The following is a 26,758-nucleotide window of genomic DNA, read 5'->3' on the forward strand; positions in this document are numbered from 1 at the left end:
TTGCGGGCCAAGCCGTGCGGAGGCCGGTTGCTGTGATACAAGGCTGACCGACAAAGGGAGTGGCCATCGTCGAGGTTTAACCCCTTTGTGTTAGAATAATACAGGAAAGTGAAGAAGTATAATTACTAGAGTGATCAGTGATATTTCTGTGCCGATATTTTTGGTTTCACGTCTACTGCGCCGGCATCATTTGGATTGCAGTGTTGGATTGCAGTGATTGAATTTGCGTGTGACAATAATGAATAACGAAGAGGCCTGTGCTGAGATTAGCCGTAATTAATTATGTATGACGAAGGCAGTGGCTGTCTCCTTTTTCTTGTGTTTTTGAGACGAATATAGGTCTTGATTAGTGAAGCTGTGTTGTTGTTCTCCTTGTTACCAGACATTTCATTATTACAGCATTTGAGAAGGACAAAATGGAATGTAACAACTCCGTAGCAGTGAAATCCGATTGCCAGCCCCATTAGGTACACGGTCACATTAATTAATATTTATTTGGGCTGCTATCAGATCCGATCGGGTCGGGATATAAAATACGGAGGTGTTAGACCCTTGGCTTACCGTGAAAGGACAAGTGCAATTTTCGGACGAATAGTAAGAGCAAGAGGTAATTTTACCTTGCTTAACGCAAGAAAATATTTTTTCAATGTTGGATCAGGACAGAGCATAAACTTTAAAATCGCGACAAGAATCAGTGCATTTTTGAACAATACATAGTAATAATATCTTACGATTGTGAATAAACTGTTTTTTCTTGCCATATTAGATAAGAATAATAGTGTCAATAAACTGTGTTATAGTGTGCAAATGCGTAAATCCGTGCGAAAAACTGTGAAAAGTGGACACTAAAGAAAGACACGTGTGAACATTACTATAGCAAAACGAACTAAGAATTCGTCACGAAAGCCTTTAAGAAGTGTTTAGTGGTAGTATTTTGACTGAAATTGCTTTTTGAATAATGAAAATCGGACAGCTTCATGTGGACCCATAAACTGTTATGCAGACGACAATTTATTGTGGCGACGCAATTGTTGAGTGACGTCACGCAGACCCGTGTAGCAGCTGCGCCAAAGAGCTTCGATCTGCGAGGTGATTTCACACGTCATCCCAACTACCTGTGCAAGGAGTAGGTCAAGTACAGACGCACTACACCGACGGTCTTCAGCGCGACTTCGAGACACCGAGCGCCGACCCGGCATCTAGCGGCCGAACTACAAACTACGCCCGCCTGCAGCGCCGCGGAGCGGCCGACGGAGAACTACGACGACTCGCCACAGATCTTCAGCGCGACTTCACGCGGCTCCGGCAGCAGTACAGCGCCACGCCCACTTCAAACGTCAAAACATTGCGACTCGTGGTAACGTCAGTTGGTGAGTGAAGACGACTGGTTGACATAACATTAAATTGTAGTGTGCAGTCTTCACGGTAAATAAACGTTTGTAAACTGAGTTTCGCGTTAGGAAAAGTGCCCAATTACAGTAATTTCCGAAAAGTTTGCGAAACATACTCTGAAATATAGCATACTTATTTATGCATACTGCATTGTCTAAATGGTAATTATACAGATATGCTCATTGTTTTTGGGGATTTTACATTTATAGATTTTATGAGTGGTGTGATTTATCTTATTTAGAACATTTTACATAAGCTGTGTATGTGAGAATTGATATTTGAAATTATTAGTTTTTGAGAGTTGTTATGTTCAGTATTCATACGTAGTGTGTCAATTTGGGATTAACTGAAGATACTGCAGTTACTGTTTGATTAGTTTCATGATAATTAGGAGTGTTTTGGGTTACTAGAGGTTATTCTATATTACTTGCCTGTGCATTAAAAAAAAATAAACCAAACATGTCTACTGAAGATAAGCAGGTTTGTGAGGCAGTCGTTGAAAGGAAAGGGATAGGACAGGAAGACAGAGATGATTCGGGAATCAGTGATTATGGTGTCATTAGATAGCCCATTAGCACATTCAACTAGTTATCCCAAGACAGCGGGGCAAATGATGAGAGATAAGCCAGTTTCAGAGGGTGCAGATATGTGGTCGATGTTGGCAGCCTGGCTAAAAGAAACTAGAGAAAGGGAAGAAATATTCCTCAAATCATTAAAGTAAGATTTACAAGAAAATAACGCATCATTAAAGAAAGATTTACAAGAAACTAGAGAAGAGGGAAGAATATTCCGCGAGTCATTAGAGAAGGGTTTACAAGAAACAAGAGAATCACTAAAGGAAGATTTACAAGAAACTAGAGAAGAGGGAAGAATATTCCGAGAATCATTAGCGAAAGGTTTACAAGAGATCAAAACATCACAAATGAAGATAGAATATAATCAGAAAAAGGAAATGCAGGAGCTACAAGAACAGTTGAAAATGGACATCAACGAGAGAGAGAATAAGCTACAGAAGAGTATAGACCAAGTACAGGGAGACGTGGAGAAGATGGAAGGAAAGTTGACAAAAAAGATAGAAGACGATGTTGAAGAAACTAAGGCCGAATTGGGAGAAAGGATCGCCGAGGTGACGCAGATGCAGAAACAATGCAATGATGCGGTTAAGGGGATAGGAGATAGGCAAAACCAACTGGCTGTCAATCTGAGAAATGCTATAGCCGTGCAACGAGAAGAGGATAGCAAGAGGGTTGCAATGGAGGTCAGGCAATTACAACAGGGAGTGCAGCAATTAGAGAGCAAGACAGAAGAAATTGATAAACGAATTAGCAATGCCACTTTAACCGTTGGGGAAGGTAAGGTCGTTACCTTGATGAGCAGTGATAATCGGTACATCCAAAATAATACAGGGCAGAAATTTAGACCGAAAGGAGGGTTGCACCCAATGATATTTATGAAATGGTTAAAAGGAGTTTTCCCAGCACATCTTAAAGACTCAGACAAGATTCAATTTGCAATAGATAGAATGGAAGGTGAGGCCTTCACTTGGGGAGTCAGGAAGAAGGAAGGGACTACTAGTTATGATCACTTTGAAGAGGAATTCTTGAAGAAATACTGGTCCAAAAGTCATCAGTGTGCAGCAATTGAGGACCTACTCCACCGCAAGTCACTTAGTACATGGAGAGGAACATTGAGAGAGTTTGCCGAACATTTGTGGGAATTGAACGAGACCTTGGAACAACCCCTGAGTGATGACGTAATGATATCAGCGATAAAAAGAAGAATGAGCCGGAGAATGCAAGAAACTATCCGGGAGCCTAATTAAAGATAGGGAGGCCTTGATGGAAATACTGGAACAGTTGGAATCTGTTCGATCCACCGCAAGTCACTTAGTACATGGAGAGGAACGTTGAGAGAGTTTGCCGAACATTTGTGGGAATTGAACGAGACCTTGGAACAACCCCTGAGTGATGACGTAATGATATCAGCGATAAAAAGAAGAATGAGCCGGAGAATGCAAGAAACTGTATCCGGGAGCCTAATTAAAGATAGGGAGGCCTTGATGGAAATACTGGAACAGTTGGAATCTGTTCGATCACAAGAACACAATCAAGCTAATGATCAAAACCAAGGGGGAAGTAATGACCCAAGGAATCATTTTGGTAATTCGTCTAATTATAGAGGAAGAGGTGGTGGCCATAGGTACAGGAACCATGGTGGTGAACAGCAATGGAGAAATGATTGGAGAAGGAGTGAAGAACCAAGAGATCATGAGAGAGGATGGGATAGGCGAAGGAATGACACAGTGCATATAGAAGAGGCGGAGAGACCGGAAAACTGAATGACACTCCAGGTGAGGTCCGGTCAGGAGTGAGAGCTACAGGGACCAGAGTAAACCTACTAAGACACGACAGTGGTGGAGATCTGAGAGAAGATCTACTGGAGGAAAGAAGTAGGATTCCCAAAGAACCCATGCTACCCATGATAAGGATCAAGCTATGTGGATTGAATATCGAGGCATTAGTCGATACAGGAAGTGAAGCATGTGCAGTATCCAAGAGGTTATATGAGCAGGTACTAAAAGCAAACATTAGCTTGCCTAGTTTCCCGGTGAGTGGAGTGAGAATTGTGAATGTGTTGGGTGCAAGGAGTAAACCTATTAAAGAACAAGTGTTGATTACCTTCGAGATAGAGGGAGAAGAATGCGAAGCAACATTTTTGGTGGTGGCTGGATTGAACACATCAATTATTTTAGGGATAGATTGGTTGAATGAAGTTGATGCAGTAGTGAATTTTGATGAAGGTACTATCAAGGTCAAAGGAAGAAAGGGAGAAGAGAAGAGGTTAAAGTTTGCTGAGGGGAGTGCAATCGAAGAAGAGGAGGAATTCAGAAGGATAAATTTGTGTCATGAAGAGGAACCCACCACGGGATACGGGGAAGAGGAACTAGAAGAAGAAGTGTTGATATACCTTGAGGGATTAGCCCGAGAGGATAGACATAAAGAGGATAAGATCAGTAAAAAGTTGGAAGAGATGACACACCTAGATGAGGGGACTAAGAAGAAATTAGCCACAGTATTATACAGGCGTTGTAAGGTATTTTCTCAACGGCCAGGTATCATGAAAGGGGTGGAGTGTAAGCTAAAGATTAAGAACCATAAACCGTTCAATATAAAACAGTATTCCATTCCCCGGGCGAAACGAAGAGCATTAGATGAAGAGATACAGAGGATGATGGACCTTGGTGTTATAGAAAGGGCCAACAGTCAATATAACAACCCCCTATTTGTTGTTGATAAGAAGGATGGAAAGGTGAGGATAGTTTTGGATGCACGAACAGTGAACAAAATCATCGAGCCGGAGCGGGACAAATCTGAGACTATAGAAGAACTGATTCAAAAATTCCGAGGAGCAAAGGTGCTTAGTAGTATCGACTTAACTGCTGGTTACTGGCAAATACCATTGGCCACAGAGTCCCGCCAGTATACAGCATTTACTTATGGAGGGAGGTGCTATCAATTTAGAGTGTTGCCATTTGGGCTTAATGTGTCAGTATCTGAATTCATAAGAGCGATGGATAAGATACTAGGCGAGGAGTTACTTAAAAAGGTCACCGTCTATGTGGATGACCTCTTGATAGCAAGCGAATCATGGGAAGAACATTTGAATAGATTGGATGCAATCTTGGCAGCTTTTGAAACCGCAGGGGTAACTGTAAACCTGGACAAGTCGGAATTTGGCAAATCAAAGATAAAATTCCTGGGCCATATAATATCCGAGGAGGGTATCTGTCCTGATCCTAGTAAAATGGAGGCTATTAGAAATTTTCCGACCCCCCCATAGTAAGAGGCAGTTGCGAGCATTCTTTGGGGTTTGTGAGTTTTATAGAAAATTTGTCAAAGGATCTGTACTTAATGCCCCGAGTATGAGGGAATTGACCAAGGCAAGGATGCCGTGGCATTGGAGTGCAGAGTGCCAAACCGAGTTTGAGAATATCAAGGAAGCACTATATAGTGCAGACATATTGTACCACCCGGATTTTTCCAAGGATTTTTATTTAGGAGCAGACAGCTCTGACTATGGACTAGGAATACATTTGTACCAAATGGAGAGGAGCGGAAATGGTGAGAGTGTAAGAACAATAGCGTTCAGTAGCAGAAGTTTAAATTCTTGGGAAAGGAAATATTCGATTACTGAAAGGGAGGCATTGGCAATTGTGTGGGGGTTTAAGTGTTTCTGGTATTATTTGGCCGGGAGGCATGTGAAAGTAGTGACTGACCATAAGGCCCTTACTTTTCTGACTACAAGCAAGTTGAGGCATAGCAGACTAACGCGATGGGCCCTGGCATTACAAGACTATGACTTCGAGATAATTTATGAACCAGGAGCAACACATATAATACCTGATGCTTTATCAAGATTACCAGCTGACTCGAGAGGAATGTTGGTGGACAGGCCAGAAGGAGAAGGAGTTAGAATTAACCTGATGAAGGGAGTACAGTATGAAGAATTCATAAGGAAGTTCCTAAAGAATGTGCGCAGGGAACAGAACGAGGACGAGAAATTAGAGACAATTAAAAACAAATACAGGTGTGCAGGAGAGGAAAGGATTCGCACATTTTATTATATTCATAATGGGACACTTTATAAAAGAAACAAGGAGAGTGAGGAGAACTGGAAACTCTGTGTGCCTGAGCATGTGGTAGAAAAATTAATTTGGTATACGCACTATAGTAATGCGCATTATGGACCGAAGAAGTGTCTGGAAAAGTTGAAGTTAGATTGTGCATTCAACAACATGGGAAGGCGTATACGTAAGATACTGAGTACATGTGACACCTGTCAAAAATCTAAAACGACTACAGTACAGCACAAAGGATATATGCATCCAATTGTACCAACAGCAATTAAGGACATAGTTGCAGTGGATCTCTTTGGGCCACTTCCTGCCTCACGAGGGAATTACACACAAATCTTAGTAGTGGAAGAACTGGTTTCCAAGTACATAAAATTTTACCCGTTGAAGAGAGCCACTAGTAGAGCCATCATTAACCATTTTGAGAAAGACTATTTTCAAAAGGTGTGTATTCCTAAGCAAATTTTGAGTGATAATGGGTCACAATTTAGGTCAAAGGAGTGAACAGAGATGTTAAATGAACACAAAATAGAGCAAATTGCCATTTCTAGGTATAGGCCAGCTTCTAACCCAGCAGAACGAACGATGAAGGAATTGAACCGTTTATGCCGAACATACTGTCATAGGAAGCATGGTTCATGGAAAGAATATCTGGAAGAATTTGAGCGGGTCAGGAGTCACCTCCCACATGATTCTACAGGGTTTGCACCATGTGAAGTATTGCTCAATCAAGAACCCGACAGTATTTTTCGTGAGTTGGTAGTCTACCCACCAGGAAGTTCATTGACTTGGGAAAGGAAATTGGAGCTAGTGGAATTAAGTATGAAGGAGAAGGCTAGAAAGAGACAGGAAAGACACGACAAGCTAGTGAAACCGATAACTTACCGAGTGGGAGACCTGGTACTAGTAAAGGTTCATGCAAAATCAAGGAAAATAAACTCTGAAATACATAAATTCAACCACGTTTATAAGGGACCGTACAGGATTATAAAAATTGGTCATCCTAACACTGTGGAGTTGGAATATGCACGGACAAAGAGAGTGCATGGTAAGGAACATGTGGAAAACATAAAAAGGTACTACTCACACGAGAACCGGGATAACCCAGATGAGGAAGGGGAACTCGATTAGGGCGAATGTCTGAAATGAAAGTGTTCAAGCTCCTTGATGTAGTTGGGTAGGACATGTTTAGAACATTTAGTTGTTGGATGGACATTTGAAAAAGGGGAATGTTTATTTACATTGTGTTTTGTGATGTACTGTAATTAGAATTGCATATTTCATATCGACGATTACCTGAGAATGGGTATGAAACCTGTAACAACTAATTTGTAGTATAATAATTCATATGTCATGTGTTCAAGTAATAATTTTTGATTGTATGTTGTGTGTTTCATTCAATATTGGACTATAGAGGACTATTGCTGTTTGATATAAAAAATTGTAATTTGGACAATGCCATGTTTATGAGATGTAATAACCTTTTTGTAGAAATTATTGTGGAGGCAGCCCACTACCGGAGTCGAGGGATTATTTGGTGAATTGTAATTTCATTAATTATTTACACTATGTGTTTTGTTCAGATGTAGCAATGTCTAATTCCCTTGCCGATTCTTTTACGCCAGTGGCTCCAAAGAAGTTTTCGAGGGCGGGGATGTAAGAGGTCCGTAGGCCCTTACTATAAGTTTGCACTCGGCACAGGTCGAAAGGGCAAACAATCGATAGTGTCGGGTTGCGAGAACGAGTGTAGAGTTGAAGTCAGTTCCCAGGTTGCGGGCTGAGCTGTGTGGAGGCCGGTTGCTGTGATACAAGGCTGACCGACAAAGGGAGTGGCCATCGCCACGGTTTAACCCCTTTGTGTTAGAATAATACGGGAAAGTGAAGAAGTATAATTACTAGAGTGATCAGTGATATTTCTGTGCCGATATTTTTGGTTTCGTGTCTACCGCGCCGGCATCATTTGGATTGCAGTGTTGGATTGCAGTGATTGAATTTGCATGTGACAATAATGAATAACGAAGAGGCCTGTGCTGAGATTAGCCGTAATTAATTACGTATGACGAAGGCAGTGGCTGTCTCCTTTTTCTTGTGTTTTTGAGACGAATATAGGTCTTGATTAGTGAAGCTGTGTTGTTGTTCTCCTTGTTACCAGACATTTCATTATTACAGCATTTGAGAGGGACAAAATGGAATGTAACAACTCCGTAGCAGTCAAATCCGATTGCCAGCCCCATCAGGTACACGGTCACATTAATTAATATTTATTTGGGCTGCTATCAGATCCAATCGGGTCGGGATATAAAATACGGAGGTGTTACACAATGTCTTCAGATATTATAGAATACTACTGACTCATTTTTCACAGCATATCGCGTTACCTGTCTCTGTTACAGATCAAGTCTTGTCAGAGCTAAACAATAAAATTTATCCTATTGCCATATTTTGTGACCTTGTTCAAGTTGTGATAGTGGTGACCACTAAATTCTACTTGAAAAACTAAAATGTTATGATACTGATGGCACCCCATTGATGGAGTCTTAATATCCTCACAGAAAGTGAAGAGTTATATTGACAGTCTGTGCCTGAGGGAGAAAATTAAACTCTGAGGGAGAGGGGGGCATAAAAAGTATTAGCCCATGAAATTCAGCATTGGGTCCATTTCTATTCCTACACTACTTAAATGCCCTTACTATTCAAGAGTCTAAACTCATGCAACCAGGACTAGACCTGCTTCACAGTCAACAAGTTAAGCATAAATCTCACAAAGACTTTTAGTGTGCAGTTTTAAACAAATTGCAATGATCTGCTGGTATTAGAAATAGATGTTATGGTGACACACTAAATTAAAAAGTGTGGGTAAAATCTGATGGGCTCCAGTGATATCAAAACCTAGAATAGAGTTGACACATAGATAAACTAATCAAGAAGCATAATTTGAACTTAAAAGTATCTATCATTGTGGTGACTAAATGAACAAGGGACACGTACATTCTCTACTCTCTTATGAATAGGATTGTGGGACAATGGACTAAAGATTCAACAAAAGTGAGCATTAAGAATCCTGTGCAAAGTAGATAGGATAGCCAAACATCTTTCAGAAGTCTCTTCACAGATCTCTGAATTAGCATACTGACTTTCTAGTGTATTTACTCCTTAAGGGGAATTAGTTTCTTATCACAAAAATCAGTTCCAGCTGAACTGTGATTTAGATCACCACAATAAGTAGCGCTACAGAAAAAGTAATTTCCATGTGGACTTCATCTTCTTCTCTATGGTTCAGAGTAGGGTTTTCTGTGATGCAAAAGTGTTCAGCAAGCTCCTAGTTTACATATGACACAAAACTGAGATAGCTTATAAATTCAAAAGATACCTTTCTGGCCATTTCTACCAATTACCTACTTATCTATGTTAAAAAAGATTGAAGATTCTGTTTGCTGTATGGCAATGGGTAATGCCTATTGCAAACAGCCCTTCATTCTTACAACAATGAGAGAACCATTCTTCTCTATCAATGTGATCATAGCAGTAAGAGATAAATAGCAGCTCAGGTTGTGTAAATAATTTAAGAATGCAGAGCCTTGTAATGGTAAGTTCAATAAAATATTCTCAGGCTTCCATTGGTGTTCATTGATGCCATAAGCTTTTGCTCAAGTATTTCTTGCTATTGGCCAATGGGATAACCGTTGATGGGCTTTTGGTACTCCTTACATACTTCAGCTGCTGGTTGCGGCATCAACATTTCCCACAGTATCACCAACTATGGAAATACATTGTCTCTGTGTTCATTATTCTAGCTTCAACCTCACATCTGCTGGATCCCATGTTGTGGGCCATCATCTCTATTAAGGGTGATTTCTGTGATTTCCATTTAAAGAGCTCCTGTAATTGCACAGTCCCAAAAGCCATTAGTGCAAGCCATGTTAAGGGTGTCATCACACTTGACCTGGTGACTCTATTTCAGAGCAAGCTCAGCCACAGAAAATTTTTCAGGGTAGTGGGCAATACCATCTGTTATGCTGCTTCTTTGCATTGTTCCATAGTGTGCATTGTTTGTTCTGTCATGTTTCTGCCATTCTGTGGCTCTGTGTTAGGTAAGTCATCTAATGAGACCAGTAAAAGATACGTCTCAGAATGCCTGATGTTTTCAAAATACCCTGTGAGTGAAGGCAGTCTTATGCCAGACTAATTGTGCACAATGTGAACCAGTGCAGAAAGGAGCACTAAAAGTTCTATTACTCCTCAACTCCAAAAAGACTGGCAGGAGCTAAGCATGCCCAGGAAAGCAATCAGTGACCTAGTTTGACTATACATCAGTTGTTGCTTTTGGACTGTGTAATTAAAGAAAACAGTCACATAAAAATCACAGTCAACACCCATAACAGAGATGGTAGCTTAAAGTTCAGTATAACACGATCCAGTGATAACAAAGATGAAGTGGGCCCACCAAATGTTGAGGAAACCTACACTCACATACGACGATACTGTGGGCACCAGTGACATCACAGCTGGCAGCCAGAGTATGTAAGGGTGTACCAGCAGTCTATCAGCACCAATTCCACTTTGACAATGGGCAAGAAGCACTTGGTCAAAATCTCTTGGCATTTTAACCACTTGGCATGGCTAGAGTTTAGCAATAGCTAATTAATAATGTAATTTTTAACAGCTGTTTCACTTTGTGTGTTCCTTTATTAATATAGTTTTTAACAGCTGTTTCACTTTGCGTCTACTTTAACTGGCCGCACACCCTAAAGAGTCTTGTTGACGATAGCAGGTACGGTGTACAATTGATGAATGACTTGATAGGAATAACACTATTAAGGTAGCTTAGGAGGACACAGGAGTGCTTTGATTTATTACATTATGATATACAGCAATGACTGATGGCATTCAGACTGAATGTATAAAAATGTTTGTCTGTAGTAGGTACCATAATGGAGCACAGTAGGCAGGAAAAGCATTTTGATACATTGGTTTAATTTTTTAAAATTTCTCTTTCAATGGTTTGAAATTTCCATCTCCTAAGACCTGAAACTAACAAAAAATAGATATTTATGAAGTGAATAGGATCTTGGCTTACATAATCATATGAGAAAAAGAGGGAACTTTGATTAGGCACCTATCTCATTTGATTACAACTTTTTTCCTCATATAAATCTTTTAGCTGCTGGATATCTCAACTGCAGTTTGCATACCACCTACTACCAGAGAAGTCTTTAAGTTTTCTGATAAGCTACAAGGTACAATTTGGTGATTTGAGACTGTACATCAGAATATTGAACAACCCCTGATAAAGTTTAGAAGGTAGGAAAAGAGGTATTGGCAGAAGTAAAGGTGTGAGACCCTTAAATCAGCCTTGGAGAGCTAAGTTAGTAGAGCACTTGTCTGCAAAATAGCCAAAGGTCTGAGGTTTGAGTCCCAGACCAGCGCACAGTGTTTATCTGCCAGGAAGATTCAACTTTTGAATAGTTTCTACAGTGCAGATTCATCTGTGGCTGCACATTGCACAGCAGCCAAAGACACCATCATGACAAAGTTGCTAATTTTTTATGGTGCAATACAAACCAGTAGAAGGATTCTAGAGTATCACACAGAGGGAGCAGATTTTTTCCAAAGAGCACAATAACTGGTCCTTTACAACAAAGAACAGAAAGAACATCATATTGCCCACAGTTTTGTAATGTACAGACCTTTTATGCCATGGCAACATCCATTGTTTTTACTCTAAACATGTTACTTGTTCTGTTGCAAGGTCATTGCACAGTCAAAGAAAGTGTTCCCTTCACATTTATATGACACCTATTCCACTTCAGTGATCTTTTTCCTGCTTCTATGAGATGTTTGGCCATTCACTTGTGACATTTTATGATTGTTCAACAAGTTGTGATCTGTTGCAAATACAAATACCAAATCAAAGTGTGAGAAATGTTAGTGAATGTACAATTCCTTAAATGGTACAATGTTCAAATGTGTGTGAATTCCTAAAGGACCAAACTGCTAAGGTCATTGTTCCCTAGACTTACATACTACTTAAACTAACTTATGCTAAGAACAACACACACATCCGTGCCCTAGGGAGGACTCAAACCTCTGGTGAGAGTGGCCGCACAGTCCATGACATGGTGTCTCAAACCACACAGCCACTCCACACAGCAAATGGTACAATGATACTGAGATTAGTTAGCATGTGATTCATCCTAATGTGATGTCACTTACTTAGTGCCCATGTGAATGACATGTAATTTGTTTATGTGCACTTTCACTTGCCAGTGAATGGCAGTAAATATCATAGCTTCAGTGCCTCCAAACTGTGTTACATTATGAAGTGAGATCCCAGAGGTACCTATCATATTGGGTGCTTTCTCGTCTGGGAACTAGCATCAGTTTCTTAACTTCCAACATAACTTATTATTCTAAAAAGTTATATTAAAAAAGGCATAGAGCCTAATTGTGCACAGTAAGTACATATACAAGGCATGGAAGTAAAAAATATACCATTATTAAACATTATTGAAAGTGAAGCAATAATACATCCAGATTAAAGTGAACAGCTGTGTGTTATTAATCTAAACCTAAAACAGATAACAATACTCTAAAAAGATTCACTGGCAGAATACACACTCCACCTTTTTATAAATGCAACTGGAACTTTAGTGTTTTATAAAAATAATTGCTAGGTTATTTAGTTTTCCTTCTCTCTTTACTGTGATTTGGTCACAGTTCACTGTTTTGTCTGTCAAGTGAATGACAATATACCTGCTCATGAACTGCAGATATACAATCACCATTTTCTTCAACCAGTATGCCTATGGAATATTTCCATTTAAAAGCTGAAGTTTTATGTTTGTTATAAAATGCTTGGAGTACAGTGACATACCTTCAATGAGCTCATCTTTGCAAAACAGGGGCTTGTATATAATCTATTAGAGTGAACTCTTAAAACTCTTAAATGTTCTAGCTGAGTGATGTTGTCTGGCAGGTACTGCAACTTATTGCCTGAGAGAATCAGTTCTTCCAAGTCTTTCCACGCAGATATACAGCTAAAAAAGAGTAGAAAACAGCAATCTTTAGCAACAGTTTTTTTTCCAGCAGCAGTGAGCTAATTTCAATATAAATGCTTGATCTAAAATGTAACATTACCTTTCAGGGAGTCGGGTCAGACAATTGTAAGCTGCATGAAGTATTCGTAAATTTATGAACTTGGCAATAATTTCAAGTGAATTGTCAGTAAGGCAGTTAGCAGTGAGATAAAGTTTCTCCATCTCATAAACTTGATTGTCAGAAAGCTTTAGAGCAGATGGAAGTTCACACAACCTGTTGTTGGATATGTTTAATACCCTCAGTCTGCAAGAAGAAAGCATAATTAATATGTACAAGAAAAAGTTTCCTTTGATAAAGTATATAGGAGACTTGAAATTGTGGTGCCCTCTGAAAAGCTGTAAAGTGAAAATTTGTTACGACTGAACACAACATGAGTGGAGAGGAACATGAAGAAATTTTGTTTACACAGGCACTTACAGAAATATAATAGAGCATGTGTATCATTTAATTAAACATTAAATGAGAATTTCTTTCATTCTTAAATAGCTCATTTCACTAAATTCTGAAATGTTGTGAAATGGATGTTAATACTTAAAATGATTATGTTGAGGGTAGTTATGAAACAAGGTAAACACAATTCAGCCTTCATTAGAATGAATATTTTTAACATCTGGCAGAAACTTCAAGAAATATACTTATATTTCTAAACAGAGGAATTCAAACTCAATTCAGATTACATTAGAGCATTATTATTGCTTCATAACTCTTTAACACGCATGCATATATTTTTCATTCAAATACATCATGCAACAAACATGAAATAATTTTAAACTTTACCTAGATAAGGCCATAAAGAAATTTGAAGGCAGCATAGCAATGCTGTTGCTCTGAAGAAAGAGCTCCTGCAATTGGAGATGTCCAATAACACTGGGCAGTGAAGACAGTTGATTGTAACTCAGCTGCAGCGTCTGTAGACTTGTGAGGTCACTGCAGAACATATGCTCAGGCAACGAGTGCAGTTTGTTATGGCTTGCAAACAGAGCCCGCAGCTTGCTACAGCCTGGTATCCAGTTTGGCAACATCTCCAGCTCATTACTATTTAGGGAAAAAAATTAAATTATGTAATTTTTAATTCACATGTAAATCTGAGCTATGTTCACAGATTAAAGCTTAAAATGTTAATTAAACATAATTATACAGAACCAAAAGAATGTTCAGGCTGCATGTATCATATGAAATTTAGAATGGTGTTATTAAGCTGATGCAAATGGCAGATAAAAATGTTCGGTTCCAGATATGCAGCTACAATACTTCAACTGTGGAAAATCTGGAATAAATTTTCTTCTTTTTTTTGGATTATTTTGATTTTATATTGTCATAGGAAGGTTCTGGTAGAATGCCTTTGTATGGAATACCTTAACAATGAGGTCACCTTGAAGGAATAAAATTATGTATAATTTCCTCCACACTCAAAACTTTATTTAAGAGGATTTTGTTGAGCTAAGTAATGTTTGTTGTTCTAGAAGTGACTGCTGATAGAAATATTAGCAATAAGAGGCATAACTACTATGGCTCTACTTGGTGAGTAGCAATAACTGAAATGAATAAAGGGAAGTAGAAAAATAGAAAATGACTTGATGTCTTTTTTGCCCTGTTTGTGGACATATTTAAAAAACTCTTGTGGAGGATGGTGAGACCTGCAAAATGAAAGTTCAAATGAGAAATGATAATAGCGAGCTCAAATGCAGTGGTGTTGGTTAGGGAAACATCGTGGAGTAAAGAGATATCAGTGTAGATTCTAGCACACTGTTGACAGCAGAATGGGAATAGTGAGCCCTTGAAATTACAAATAAGCTGCCAGAATTAATAAACATTTAATTTAATTACAATTTTATGTGAATGACAAAAATACCAGGATCAGACCAGATAAAAGAAGTGAAGTTTCCTGTGGTGACAAAACAATTTTTCTGTGTATTATGCATAGCGAAAGTAAAGGTAAGTAGTTGCTCTTGCCCTATAAAGGTGATAAGAATTTGATTTAATACAGACAAATAACATCTGACAGCAGGATTATTGTTTGTAGTTGCAGGTGTCAAGAATTTTGATAGGGTTTATTACAAAAGATTATATTGTGTGCTGCTGAAGCATTTGTGAAGCCACAGAGTATTTTTTAAGAGATTGTCATCACTCAAGTAAGTGCAGTGGTAAATATTTCATCAAGAATTAGATGAGGAAATTTTAAAACTTGATCCTGCACTTGATAACGATTATTATTTTGCTAGCTTAGCTTTAAGTTGTCAAGAGAATTCACCTACCTCCTAGGTGCAGAGTGATATACATTCGTGAGAAGTTGGATAGAGAGCATTTCTGTCACCATAGCAAATTGTATCATCGAAATGGAATGTCATCAAATCTTGTACTGACCACTGACATGACAGTTGAGTGCAGGATGGTTATGACACACCATATCAGTGCACTTGATTGCAGTGACAGTGTGGGTCGTCCATTTCTGAGGCCCCTAGTCACTGGACCTTTCTGACGGTAGTTTCAGGAAAACCACTGGCTTCAGACCCATCTCCCATGGACAAAAAGATTTCAGTAATAGGGCTAATTACTGACTATTAAGGACTGAAACAGAGTATAGTAGGGCCATAACAAATCACTGACACACAAGCACATTACAGGGCACAAAATTATCATGACTGCAGCTACACTGCCACTAGGTGCTTGAAGCATGGGGCAAGGACACTTGGAACGATGGTTCATGGTACACACTAGGACATGCTGATGGCAGAGTATAAGAACACCAGAAACTGCTTGAGGCAATGCATTCTGCTTGCCAACGAAGCATCAGTGTGACAGGTGGTGGACGAATTCTCATGTGAGAGATGTTCACATGGGATGAAATGAAATGAAGCCCCTGACATAGCAATGAACATTTCTCACTGATGAGTGATACAGAAATCTAGTGTCAAATGAAGAGCATACACTTCTTTACCTAGAACACCTCATAAATGAGTTATATCTGCAGAAAGACAATGTCCTACCCCATAACTCAACAGAATGGTTTGAGGACATGAAGGTGCATGTATGATTTCACAGATCATCTGACCTAAGTTCTTGGACACAGCTCCAGCCAACCTTAAATTGTGGTGATGGTTGGGTAGTTCTATATCAACTAGGCTCTCTAAAGCTTTTGGTGTCTCATGGTATCCATGTCCTGACACATCATCATCATTACAACGATATACAATAGTTCTGCACAGTACAAAATAGCTGTCTCTAATTCAGTTGATCATTAGTGTGGAATAGAGCACTGAGGAAGGCTGAAAAGTATTTTTGGAAAAGTATGAACATATTTTTAATGAAGGCCCTTTTCAAGTTAAACAATTGTGACAGCTGGAGACTTTATGTTTCCCATCTTTGCTTGAGCAATTGTGGGATTTGTGACACAAAGTGCAATAGCCATTAGTTGTGGTAACTGCAAGAATATCAACAGTCCTGTTGCAAGCATCTTTTAGTGCACCTTCTGCATCAAAGCAAATCATTGCTGAATAATGAGAAAATTAACAAAAAAACCTGACAGTATAAAAATTCAAATATATAAACTGAAGATGCTGGAAATTCCTATCATTTAAAAAAAAAAAAAAAAAAAAAAAAAACAGAGCTACCAGCTTACATGATTTACAGTTGGAATTGCAACTAAAATATGTAAAACAAAACTAAGACCTTGTTAATAGCCTGGAAATGAACTTCACACTCTAACAGCATCCAACCATTTTTACCTGCCTGCTACCTTTAAACAGTCTTTGAGAGAATAATCATTTCTTGTGAAGTGGAATGCAATTTCCACCCACAGAGGTCATGCTATACTTGGCCCATTAATGTGTCTCATCATACTACATCAGATCACAGCAAGATATTTATTGATCTAAGAGTGCGATATGAAACTAAACCACAGGAAGTTGGTTAGGATGCTATATTCTCTGGAAATAGAATATTGCTACAAATCTTCCTTTATCTGATACAAAACAAAGGATTTGATGTCGCTCTGAACAGTGAAATGAGTTGATGGGGCAAACACAAGAACTGTCTCCTTCAGGGCAGCAGGTTGATCTCATGAATAACAAGCTGGCATTTGCTATAAAATGCCTTAGGGAGTGGCAATTTCATCGTAATAATAGCCTACATACAGATGTGTTTGGTTCTTCACTAAAGTAGAGAAGCATCTATCGATCGCACACCTGCATTTTCTGGGCATTGGCATTGGCATTGGCATTGGAAAGGAATGAAGGAAAGACTGAGGGCAAAGGTGTTTCAATTAAAATTAAAACATCTACAAAAAGATGGCTGTTTCTTAATGACAAAATAAAAGCTCCAGCCAGAAAAGCATGATGATCACCAGATCGATTCACAGTGGCTACTGAAAAGGTATGGGTAATACTAACATACAAGAACAATCCCACATTTTTAATGACAGCTATGTCAATATGCACATGGACACAAAATCATCGCAACTGGGTGTAAAAATCTGTGGGGTTATGAAGTGGAATCATCGCATGGGCTCTGTCATAGATAAACAAAGTGGTCAACATTGGTTCATTGGTAGGATAGAGGGGAAAATGCAATCAGGATACAAAGGAGATTACTTACAACATATTCAAGTGACTAATGCAAGAGCAGGTGATTTTGGATGTCTACAACCACAGACAGCTTTGAGAGAACAGCACAGAGATACTCAAAAACTAGAACTGGAAGCTGCTGGAGATACTGTAAATGGAAATTATTCCACAAAAGCCTGATACAAAGTTACAAGTACTACAATTAAATGATGAATCTCTGAATATATGACAGCTCGCTAAGTTAAATTCCTGTAGGGACTGAATACAACCTAGGCTAAATACAGCATGTAAAGAGGTATTTAGGCAGTCACTCTTTCTGCGCTCCATATTTGAGTGGAATGGGAAGAAGTTTTAGTGCATAGTACTATGGGAAGTACTCTTTGCATTGTACTTCACAATGGTTGCAAAGTATGGACATGGTGTAGATTATTCTGCTGGTTCCTGTAGAACAATCATTAGTTTAGAAGTATATGGGAGTAGCCCAAACATTGTAGGCTCTACCTTTTATGACAGTTTTCACACTGGTTTTAAATTATACACTGTAATAAATGGAAGAAATGTGACATCATGTATACTGCTGAACATTCCAAGTTTTGAGGAACTGTTGTAGTTGCAAATTTTGTAGTCTGCAGTGTCATTTGCATATTTACATAAGTGTTTGCTATAAATTGAGTTTAAATTTATTAAAAAACTACTATATTGATCACAGTGTTTTGGCAATAATTCCAAACAATGTTACTTACTATGAAACATCCAAGTGCATCAGGTGAACCGGTGGTGGACTTATTGTCAGCTTATGCAATGCTGAAAGATAGTTACAATAAATTTATTAATCAACTCCTTCACTCTGGGACAGATACGTAGAAAAGTAATCCTAAATGGACAATGTAGGTCACACATTCATATCAAGATTATGTACTGGGAGGCAGAGAATGTTGTTGCCATTGTATTTTCTTTTTCCTCTCCCTGTTTTTTTCCCTCCCATAAGTGAGAGCTGAAGGTGTTCATTTTTCATTGTCTTGGGTCCATTTTGAAATTTCTCATGTATAAAGCACCATAGCATAATTTCTAATTTTGTGCCTTGACTTTGAAGGAATTTTTATTTTATTTTTAGTATTTATTTATCAAACAATGGAAACTTGTGGTAGGAATATCAACAATGTAGGAAAAGACTGATCGCTACTTGCCAAAGAGAAGACAAATTAAGTTGCAGACAGGTACAATTAAAAGACACTTGCTCAAAGTTTTTGGCCACAGCCTTCATCAGCAAAAGAGAAACACACACCATTCATACACATAAGCGAGCATGCCTCATGCACACATGACCGCCAACTGTGGCAGCTAGGGTCAGAATACATTCTGACCCTAACTGCTAGAGATGGTGGTCATGTGTGCATGAGATATGCTCGCTTGTGTGTATGAATGGTGTGTGTTTCTCTTTTGCTGAAAATGCCGAAAGCTTCATGTAAGTGTCTTTTAGTTGTGCCTGTCTGCAACTTAACGTGTCTTCTTTATGTTAAGTAGGAATCTTTTCCTACATTAATATTATTTATTTATTCTTCATAAGTACAGACTATTATGTGAAAAGCTAAAAAAAGGCCATACAAATCACATTTCCTTGGATAGTAATTAATTTATATAGATTAGATTATATTTACTTTCATTCCAATTGATCCATAGTGAGGAGGTCCTCCAGGATGTAGAACTTGTCAAAAAAGCAATAATACGTGACAAATATACAACTGAAACAAATAAGCTAATGTACCTTCCACAGGTCCCAAATGGAATGAACTTTTTTTTTATGAACATTATATGAAAGAATCATTTTACAAACACTCATTTACTAAGATTGCATTAATACACTAAATTTAAAAGAAAAAAAAAGTTTTTTTTATTTACAAATCAGTTGGTTCTACTGAGAAATTCATTAACTGATTAGAAGGAGTTGGCCACCAATGAATCGTTTAGGCTTCTCTTAAACTGAATTTCATTGGTTGTTAAGCATTTTATGGCTGCTGGCAAGTTATTGAAAATGTGTTTTCCTGAATAATGCACACCTTTTTGTACAAGACTAAGTGACTTTAAACCCTTGTGAAGGTTATTCTTATTTCTAGTATTGATTCCATGAATTGAGCTGTTGGTTTGAAAAAGTGATATATTTTTAATGACAAATTTCATTAAGGAATAAATATATTGAGAAGCATTAGTTAGTATCCCTAGTTCCCTAAACAGACTTCTGCAGGATGTTCTTGAGTTCAAACCACATATAACTCCTATTGCACGTTTTTGTACCTGGAAAACTTTAGCTTGGCTTGATGAATTACCCAAAAAATAATCCCATATGACATTATGGAATGAAAGTAAGCGTAGTATGCCAGCTTTTTCATTTTTATATCCCCTATGTCTGACACAATTCACATTGCAAATAGAGATTTCTTAAGACACTTCAGCAGTTCTGTGGTGTGCTCCTCCCAGATGAATTTATTATCAACCTGTAATCCCAAGAATTTAACACTGTCCACTTCTTCTATCTGCTTGTCATCATATGTTAGGCACATACTCGTGGGACATGTTCTGAACTGCATGTAGTGTGTTTTTTCAAAGTTTAGTGACAAAGGATTGGCTAGGAACCAGTGATTAATGCCCACAAACATTTTATTAGCCGATCTTTCTATGACTACACTTGATTTGGTATTTACTGCAATGTCATCGCCAAACAAAACAAACTCGGCATCTGGTAATGTTACTGATGAAAGGTCATTGATATGCACAAGAAAAAGTAAGGGCCCTAAGAGGGAACCTTATGGAACCCCACAAGTAATTAGTTCCCCATTGGATGATGCCTGATAGCTTAATACAGGTCTCTTTTCTAATGACACCCTTTGTTTTCTGCCAGAGATATATGATTTGAACCATTTTGCAGCATTTCCTGTTACTCCATAATATTCTAGTTTACTTAAAAGGATATTGTGAATTACACAGTCAGATGTCTTTGACAGATTACAAAATATACCAGTTGCCTGCAATTTTTTGTCTAATGAATTAAGTACATTTTCACTGTAAGTGTAGATAGCCTTCTTAATATCAGAACCCTTCAGAAATCCGAACTGCAACATTGACAGTATGTTATTTGTGATAAGATGGTTATAAAGCTGACTGTATATTACTTTTTCTTGTGAATGTTTGTAAAAGTGAAATTGGATGTTGATTTGATGCTATTTCTTTATCTCCCTTCTTAAACAGTGGCTCAACTTCAGCATATTTCAACCATTCAGGAAATATTCCACTGATAAACGACTGGTTACACAGATAGCTTAATATGTTACTTAACTCAGAATTACATTGTTTAATTAAGTTTGTTGATATTTCATCATGCCCATTAGATGTTTTTGATTTTAAAGATTTTATGATGGACATTACTTCTGCTGGGGTAGTGAGGGTAAATTTCATATTGTGGAAGTCACTTGAAATGTCTGATCTGAGGTATTCCATAGCAGCATCTACAGAGCCTGACAACCCCATATTTTCAGTACCGGTTATAAAATGTTTGTTAAAAAGTTCTGCAACAGTATACACATCTGTCACCAATGTATCATTTACTCTTAATGCTCTTTGTCCCTCCTCATGTCTGGTTCTACCGGACTCCTCCTTCACTATATCCCATATTGTCTTTATTTTGTTATCTGATATTACTATCTTCTTCTTGTAATATATTTGCTTTGATGTTCATATTACAGTATTTAATATTTTGCAGTATTTCTTGTAATGTACTATAGTATCAACATCAGAACTGTTTTGGATTGACAGATACAGTTTACTTTTTGTTTTACAAGATACTTCTATTCCTTGAGTAATCCATGGCATCTTTGTAGACTTTGCTCTAACCTTGGTTAGTTTTGGGGGGAAAACAGTGTTCAAATAAGGTAAGCACTTTATTAGCAAAAGTGTTATATTTTTCATACATTCCATGAGCAGTGTAAACATCAGTCCAGTGAATGTCTCTGAGGAGTGTCCTAAAATAATCATGTTTTGGCTTATTGATTACCCTCTTGAGCTCAGATTTAACAGATTTTATATCCTGTTCAGTATCAACATTTAACAGAAGGAACTGAATGTCAAGGTCTGAGAGTCCATTGACTATTGGTTTTGTAATATAATTTTGTTCATTGGACTTTTCTATAAAGATATTATCAATAGCTGTTTGTGAGCAATTGGCTACCCTAGTTGGGAACTTTACAGTGGGAATAAAGTTGAATGATAGTGTTACTAACTCAAATAAGTTATTGGGAGAGTTTTTAAGGAAATCTACATTGAAGTCACCAGCAACTACTATTTTTTTTTGTTTTTGGTTGTTAAAAGGGCCAGTACAGCTTCAAGGTGGTTTATGAACAGGTGCTCAGTACACACTTAATGTTATGAAGGATTTTTTTGTTAAATTCTACTTCTGTTGCACATGCTTCCATATGCTGACTAGGCAAAATTTATGAATGTCTATGTTCTTAAATTTATGACAGTTCGTGATGAATGTGGCAACTCCTCCTTTCTCCATTTCTGCTCTACAAAAGTGAGATGCTAATCTATATCCTGTAACACTAAAAAGTTCTATACCAGTGGTCACATGATGTTCGAAGAGGCAGATTATGTCAGCTGGGTTTGAGGACTCTAATTCAGCTATGCAGATAATTAATTCATTAATTTTATTTCTTAGTCCTCGAATATTTTGGTGCAATAAAGACAGCTGATATTTCACATTGACTGAGTTAAAATTGGGTAGAGTTGAAGTATCTGCTAACCGTTGAAAATTCTTAACCAATAGCTGTTTATGCTAATGTAATAAGCTAGAATTATGTTTTTTAGTTTCTTTCTCAAACTGAAGGTTTGTCTCAATCCTAACCTTTCTCAAAACTTGGTTTTCTTCTGTCCTCCCTACCCTAAAAAAGGGTCTTTTCTGAATCCTATAACCACTGGTATTTTATCACTCATGACAGTGCCTCCTCCCTTTAACTTTCCTGCTATTTTCCCAGCCAGTTTACCCTTCCCTTTCCTGTTGAGATGAAGGCCATGCCTAGTATAGTCCCAACTGTCAAGAGAATCAACAGGAACCACACCAATGTATGACCCTGAACCCGACGTTAGCACCCGTTTCAACTCCAAACTCTTGACAGAAGAGATCAAATGAGGTTGCCCAAGAACAGATACAAACTCAACGCTAGTATGCTTCGATGCTGATGCAATCTTTGCCAGGTCAAACTCTATACTGTACTCAGGATCTCTGTCAATACTATTACCTGGCCCACCATGGTGTCTTCCTTAGTGAAATCTTTGCAAAATGATCCTAAATCCTTTGTCACCTGCTCCAGACCAGCACTATGTTTAAAAAAATTGGTGACTTGGTATTCTGATCCTAGTTCATCCTGCAAAAGTTGGCCAACACCTCTTCCATGGGAACTACCTAACAACATCACTTTCTTTCTCTTTACTGATTTCCCTACTTTCTTACTTTTCAACTTGCTGCTGAAAGTTTGTTGTGCCCTGTCTACACCTGCAACTGCTTGAGGCTCACCACTTTCTAACTGAAGCAACAGTTCAAATCTATTTTCCACATTCACCACAAAGCTGTCAGACTGGTAACTACACAATAAGCTTTACAGTTATTCTCATTTGCATTCAGAATCAAACCATCATGAAACAATCTTCGTTGCCTATTCAGTAAGGCCCAATGGAGATTATTCTACATTGTGCACACATACATGAACTGAGATATGCATCTTACCTCCGACAAAATTTGCAAATTAAAGTAGAGTGATGGATACTGTCATGACTGTATTTTAATATAGAGTTGTAGAATTAATGGACATTGTGGTTATCTATCCTGTAATGAATGAGGCAACTACAGATAGAGTAATAAGTCAGCTGAATGGGAATAAGAGAAGAAATAATCCTCCATGTAGCTGATATGTAAGTTAGTTGATAAATAGACACCAAAAAATGAGTCAAAAAGTGAGCCTATGAGTCAACATGAAGAAAATGCACCACCTCACTACAGATGTAAATGAGCTGGATACCATCAGAATCAATGATATCAACTTCTCAACAACAACGACTTTTCAGGTACGTAGGCATGACTGTTGTTGCTGATGGGAATCTCAGTGCAGAAATCTCTAACTGCATGAGCAGCCCATGGCTGATATGAGATTCTTTGACTGGTGTACTCTGTGACCAGAAGATTCCAAACAGCCTTAAGTGGAAACTATACTGATCTGTAACCCATTCGGTTGCACTATATGGTGCTGAATGCTGGCCTTCAACAAAAGAAGTGAAGCTTGCTGTAATGGAAACACTTAGCTAGACATCTGGACTAGCACTGCATGGTTTTGTCACAAATGATGTTCATATGTCATATGGAATAGCCTCAATAGTAGACAATATGAGAGAAGGCCATGTAGGATGGCATTGGCAAGTATTGGAGCAGATGCAACAACAGAGTCAAAACTGGTTTTAGTTTGAGAGTAAGTGCTAAATGGTCAGTAGGATGGCCTAAGCAGTGATTATTTGATACCCTGCATTGTGATCCCAATATCTCATACCCGCACTCTGATCACACTCAGATGGGACAGAGAGCCCAAACAGTGAACCTTACTGAATGTAGTACAATTACTAAGGAAGCAGAAGGAGAAAGATTTTCTGAGTAAGGCACTCCTTTGCTGCTCCAAGGTATATGCCGTGTATGTTCCAAAAATATATGACTCGCTTTGAGGCTTGCATCAAGATAATGAATAACAGAAAAAAAGAAAAAAAAGGAAAAAAAATAGAAACAGATATCATGTGGATTTGAGTGTTGAAGAGGCATGATATATCTGGAGGAAAAGCAGGTGTCTGGAGACCTGATGTTCTAGAGTGCTACTGTGCTGTCTGCTCCACCTACATCTTTTACCCCCACTCCTCGACTGTGCCATGGAGTCACCATTACTGCTGAACAGCAAAAAACCTCACTACTGGATTGAAAGAGAGGTTCTATCCAATGGCCAATACAGTCATCAGATCCCACTCTTATTGTTTTTTACTGTGGGGCCATTTACAGTCATTGATTATGGTTATGTGCCATTATAATACATTTATTAATAGTTGTGGCTGTCACTTTGAACAGTCATTCTGAGCCTTTCACAGAAAGGCTTAAGTTTTTGATCCCAATAAAAAGCTACATATTCCTTTCTCATGGTGAAAGAGTAAGGCAGATGAGGCACAGATACAAAAAGATACTCGGAAACTAGGAATCACAAAGAACAGCATGCAGAGGAACACTATCCCATCCTCTATACAGAGAGACAATTAGAGACACAGGTATGGAGTGGCATTTGACTCAGAAGAGGAGAATAATAAGAAACATGTCAGAAAAGGCAATTTTGGCAAGCCATGAGAATTCCAGCAGAAAATGGTTCAACAAGCACATGTAATAATATCAGGCAAGTGCTACAATATATCTGACAAAACTACTTATGGGATGCATTCTAGAGACACGTGATACAAGTGTGCAAAGAGAAGAATGTCTAACATATATGAAAGATGCATGAAATTTAGTAGGAAGTACTTTTATGAGTGGCAGAAATTTCATATTGGCAATCAAACTGTCACTATATATCTCAGTGAACACAAAAACTTGTTGTTCAGGCAAAATCAAGAAATTAGACTTGTGGAGACATACAGAGTAGATCTGCTTCTGTACAGTGCCATGATAACTAATTCCTAATTCTAATTTCTTAATTCTTCAAGATATAAAAGGTTTACACTAACCAATAAGAAATAAACTTCACCTAAAATACAGAAACCAGTATAAAACTAAACCAGTGGAGTGCTTAGTAATGGATACAGGTCACTTTGTACATGCAAGAAGGAGGACCCATAAATTGCTAGAAATCTCTGAAATTATTCACCATGTATGTGGAACAAATTTGAGGAAATGGTGTACAATTCCTGTAGGCTTCTAAGCTCAGAACATATTGACCTTTTCCATATGTGATCATTGAGGTCCAGAAAATCCAACACATGTATTTCTGACCTAACTGACCTAGTCAGTGCAATCTTTACTGACTTATGTTGACAACTCCTAATGCAGCTGAAATTGCCCACTTCTGAGCTAAACTAGTTTACATAAGATGCACCATTTTATAGATATTTAGCCTATTTGTTTCTTTTTCTCTCTCTGTTGTTTGATGTAAGTGAACTATTCTGTTATATTCGCATAACTAGTTCTTCCTTTTTTGTTTTGATATGTAATCCAGCGCTTCTAATGCAAATAAATATTTTTGTAACCTTATTGAAATAATAAATTTATTGAGATGTCATTATCAAAGAACACTTACCATTATTCCCTGCAATCAATGAAGTAAGTGATTTTCCATTCACTGTCAATTCCACCAACTGATTCCTAGAGCACTGCACATTTTCCAGTTTGCTAAGAGCACTGAGGTCAAGTGTCTCAATATTATTTTCACTTACATCCAGTTGTGTCAAGTTCTGCAAAAGAAAAACTACTTTTATGAGTATATGTCTGAAATGTGCTTTTATGCAAGAAATTACACTCGTAACTATCAATTCTTGCCGCACTGGGTCATTTGGAGTTCACGTCTTTAAGATACAGAATATAACAACATCTACTACTCGAAAGTGAAGCATTCTTATGTGGTTTTCCGTAGCTACACTACATGGAAATCCTATGAAAATGATAGAAATACCAGTGAAAATCTGTGAACAGAATGTCTGCAGTATATCTAGTATTCCATAGATGAGGGAAACTCATTTATTGTATGATAATGTACAACCTGTGCCCCAAGTATTTCCTGCAGATATCAGCCGTCAAAAGCTACACACTGACCTGCAGCATAAGTCATTAGGCAACAACCATCACATCAAACACACACACACACACACACTACAAAACAAAAAACGTATCCTATGACTATAATGTCAATGAGTCACAGTTTGAATCGATTAACTCACACAAATACCTGGGTGTAACACTCTGTAGGGATATGAAATGGAATGATCACAAAAGCTCAGTCGTAGGTAAGGAGGT

At 38.1% G+C, this 26,758-nt stretch overlaps 1 protein-coding gene across 1 annotated transcript in view; it reads right to left on the reverse strand.

Moving 5' to 3' along the window:
- LOC124594343 (protein phosphatase PHLPP-like protein) overlaps positions 1 to 26,758 on the reverse strand; it is a 260,630-nt gene that overhangs the window by 50,236 nt on the left and 183,636 nt on the right. The window contains exons 5-9 of the mRNA XM_047132710.1: positions 26,046 to 26,199; positions 18,429 to 18,489; positions 13,901 to 14,158; positions 13,163 to 13,366; positions 12,900 to 13,062 (exon numbers count right to left, since the gene is read on the reverse strand). Coding sequence (XP_046988666.1) covers positions 12,900 to 13,062; positions 13,163 to 13,366; positions 13,901 to 14,158; positions 18,429 to 18,489; positions 26,046 to 26,199 — 840 coding nt within the window. The remainder of the gene's footprint in view (positions 1 to 12,899; positions 13,063 to 13,162; positions 13,367 to 13,900; positions 14,159 to 18,428; positions 18,490 to 26,045; positions 26,200 to 26,758) is intronic.

This window comes from Schistocerca americana, chromosome 2, assembly GCF_021461395.2.
Source record: "Schistocerca americana isolate TAMUIC-IGC-003095 chromosome 2, iqSchAmer2.1, whole genome shotgun sequence".
In the NCBI taxonomy this organism is placed as follows: Eukaryota; Metazoa; Arthropoda; class Insecta; order Orthoptera; family Acrididae; genus Schistocerca; species Schistocerca americana.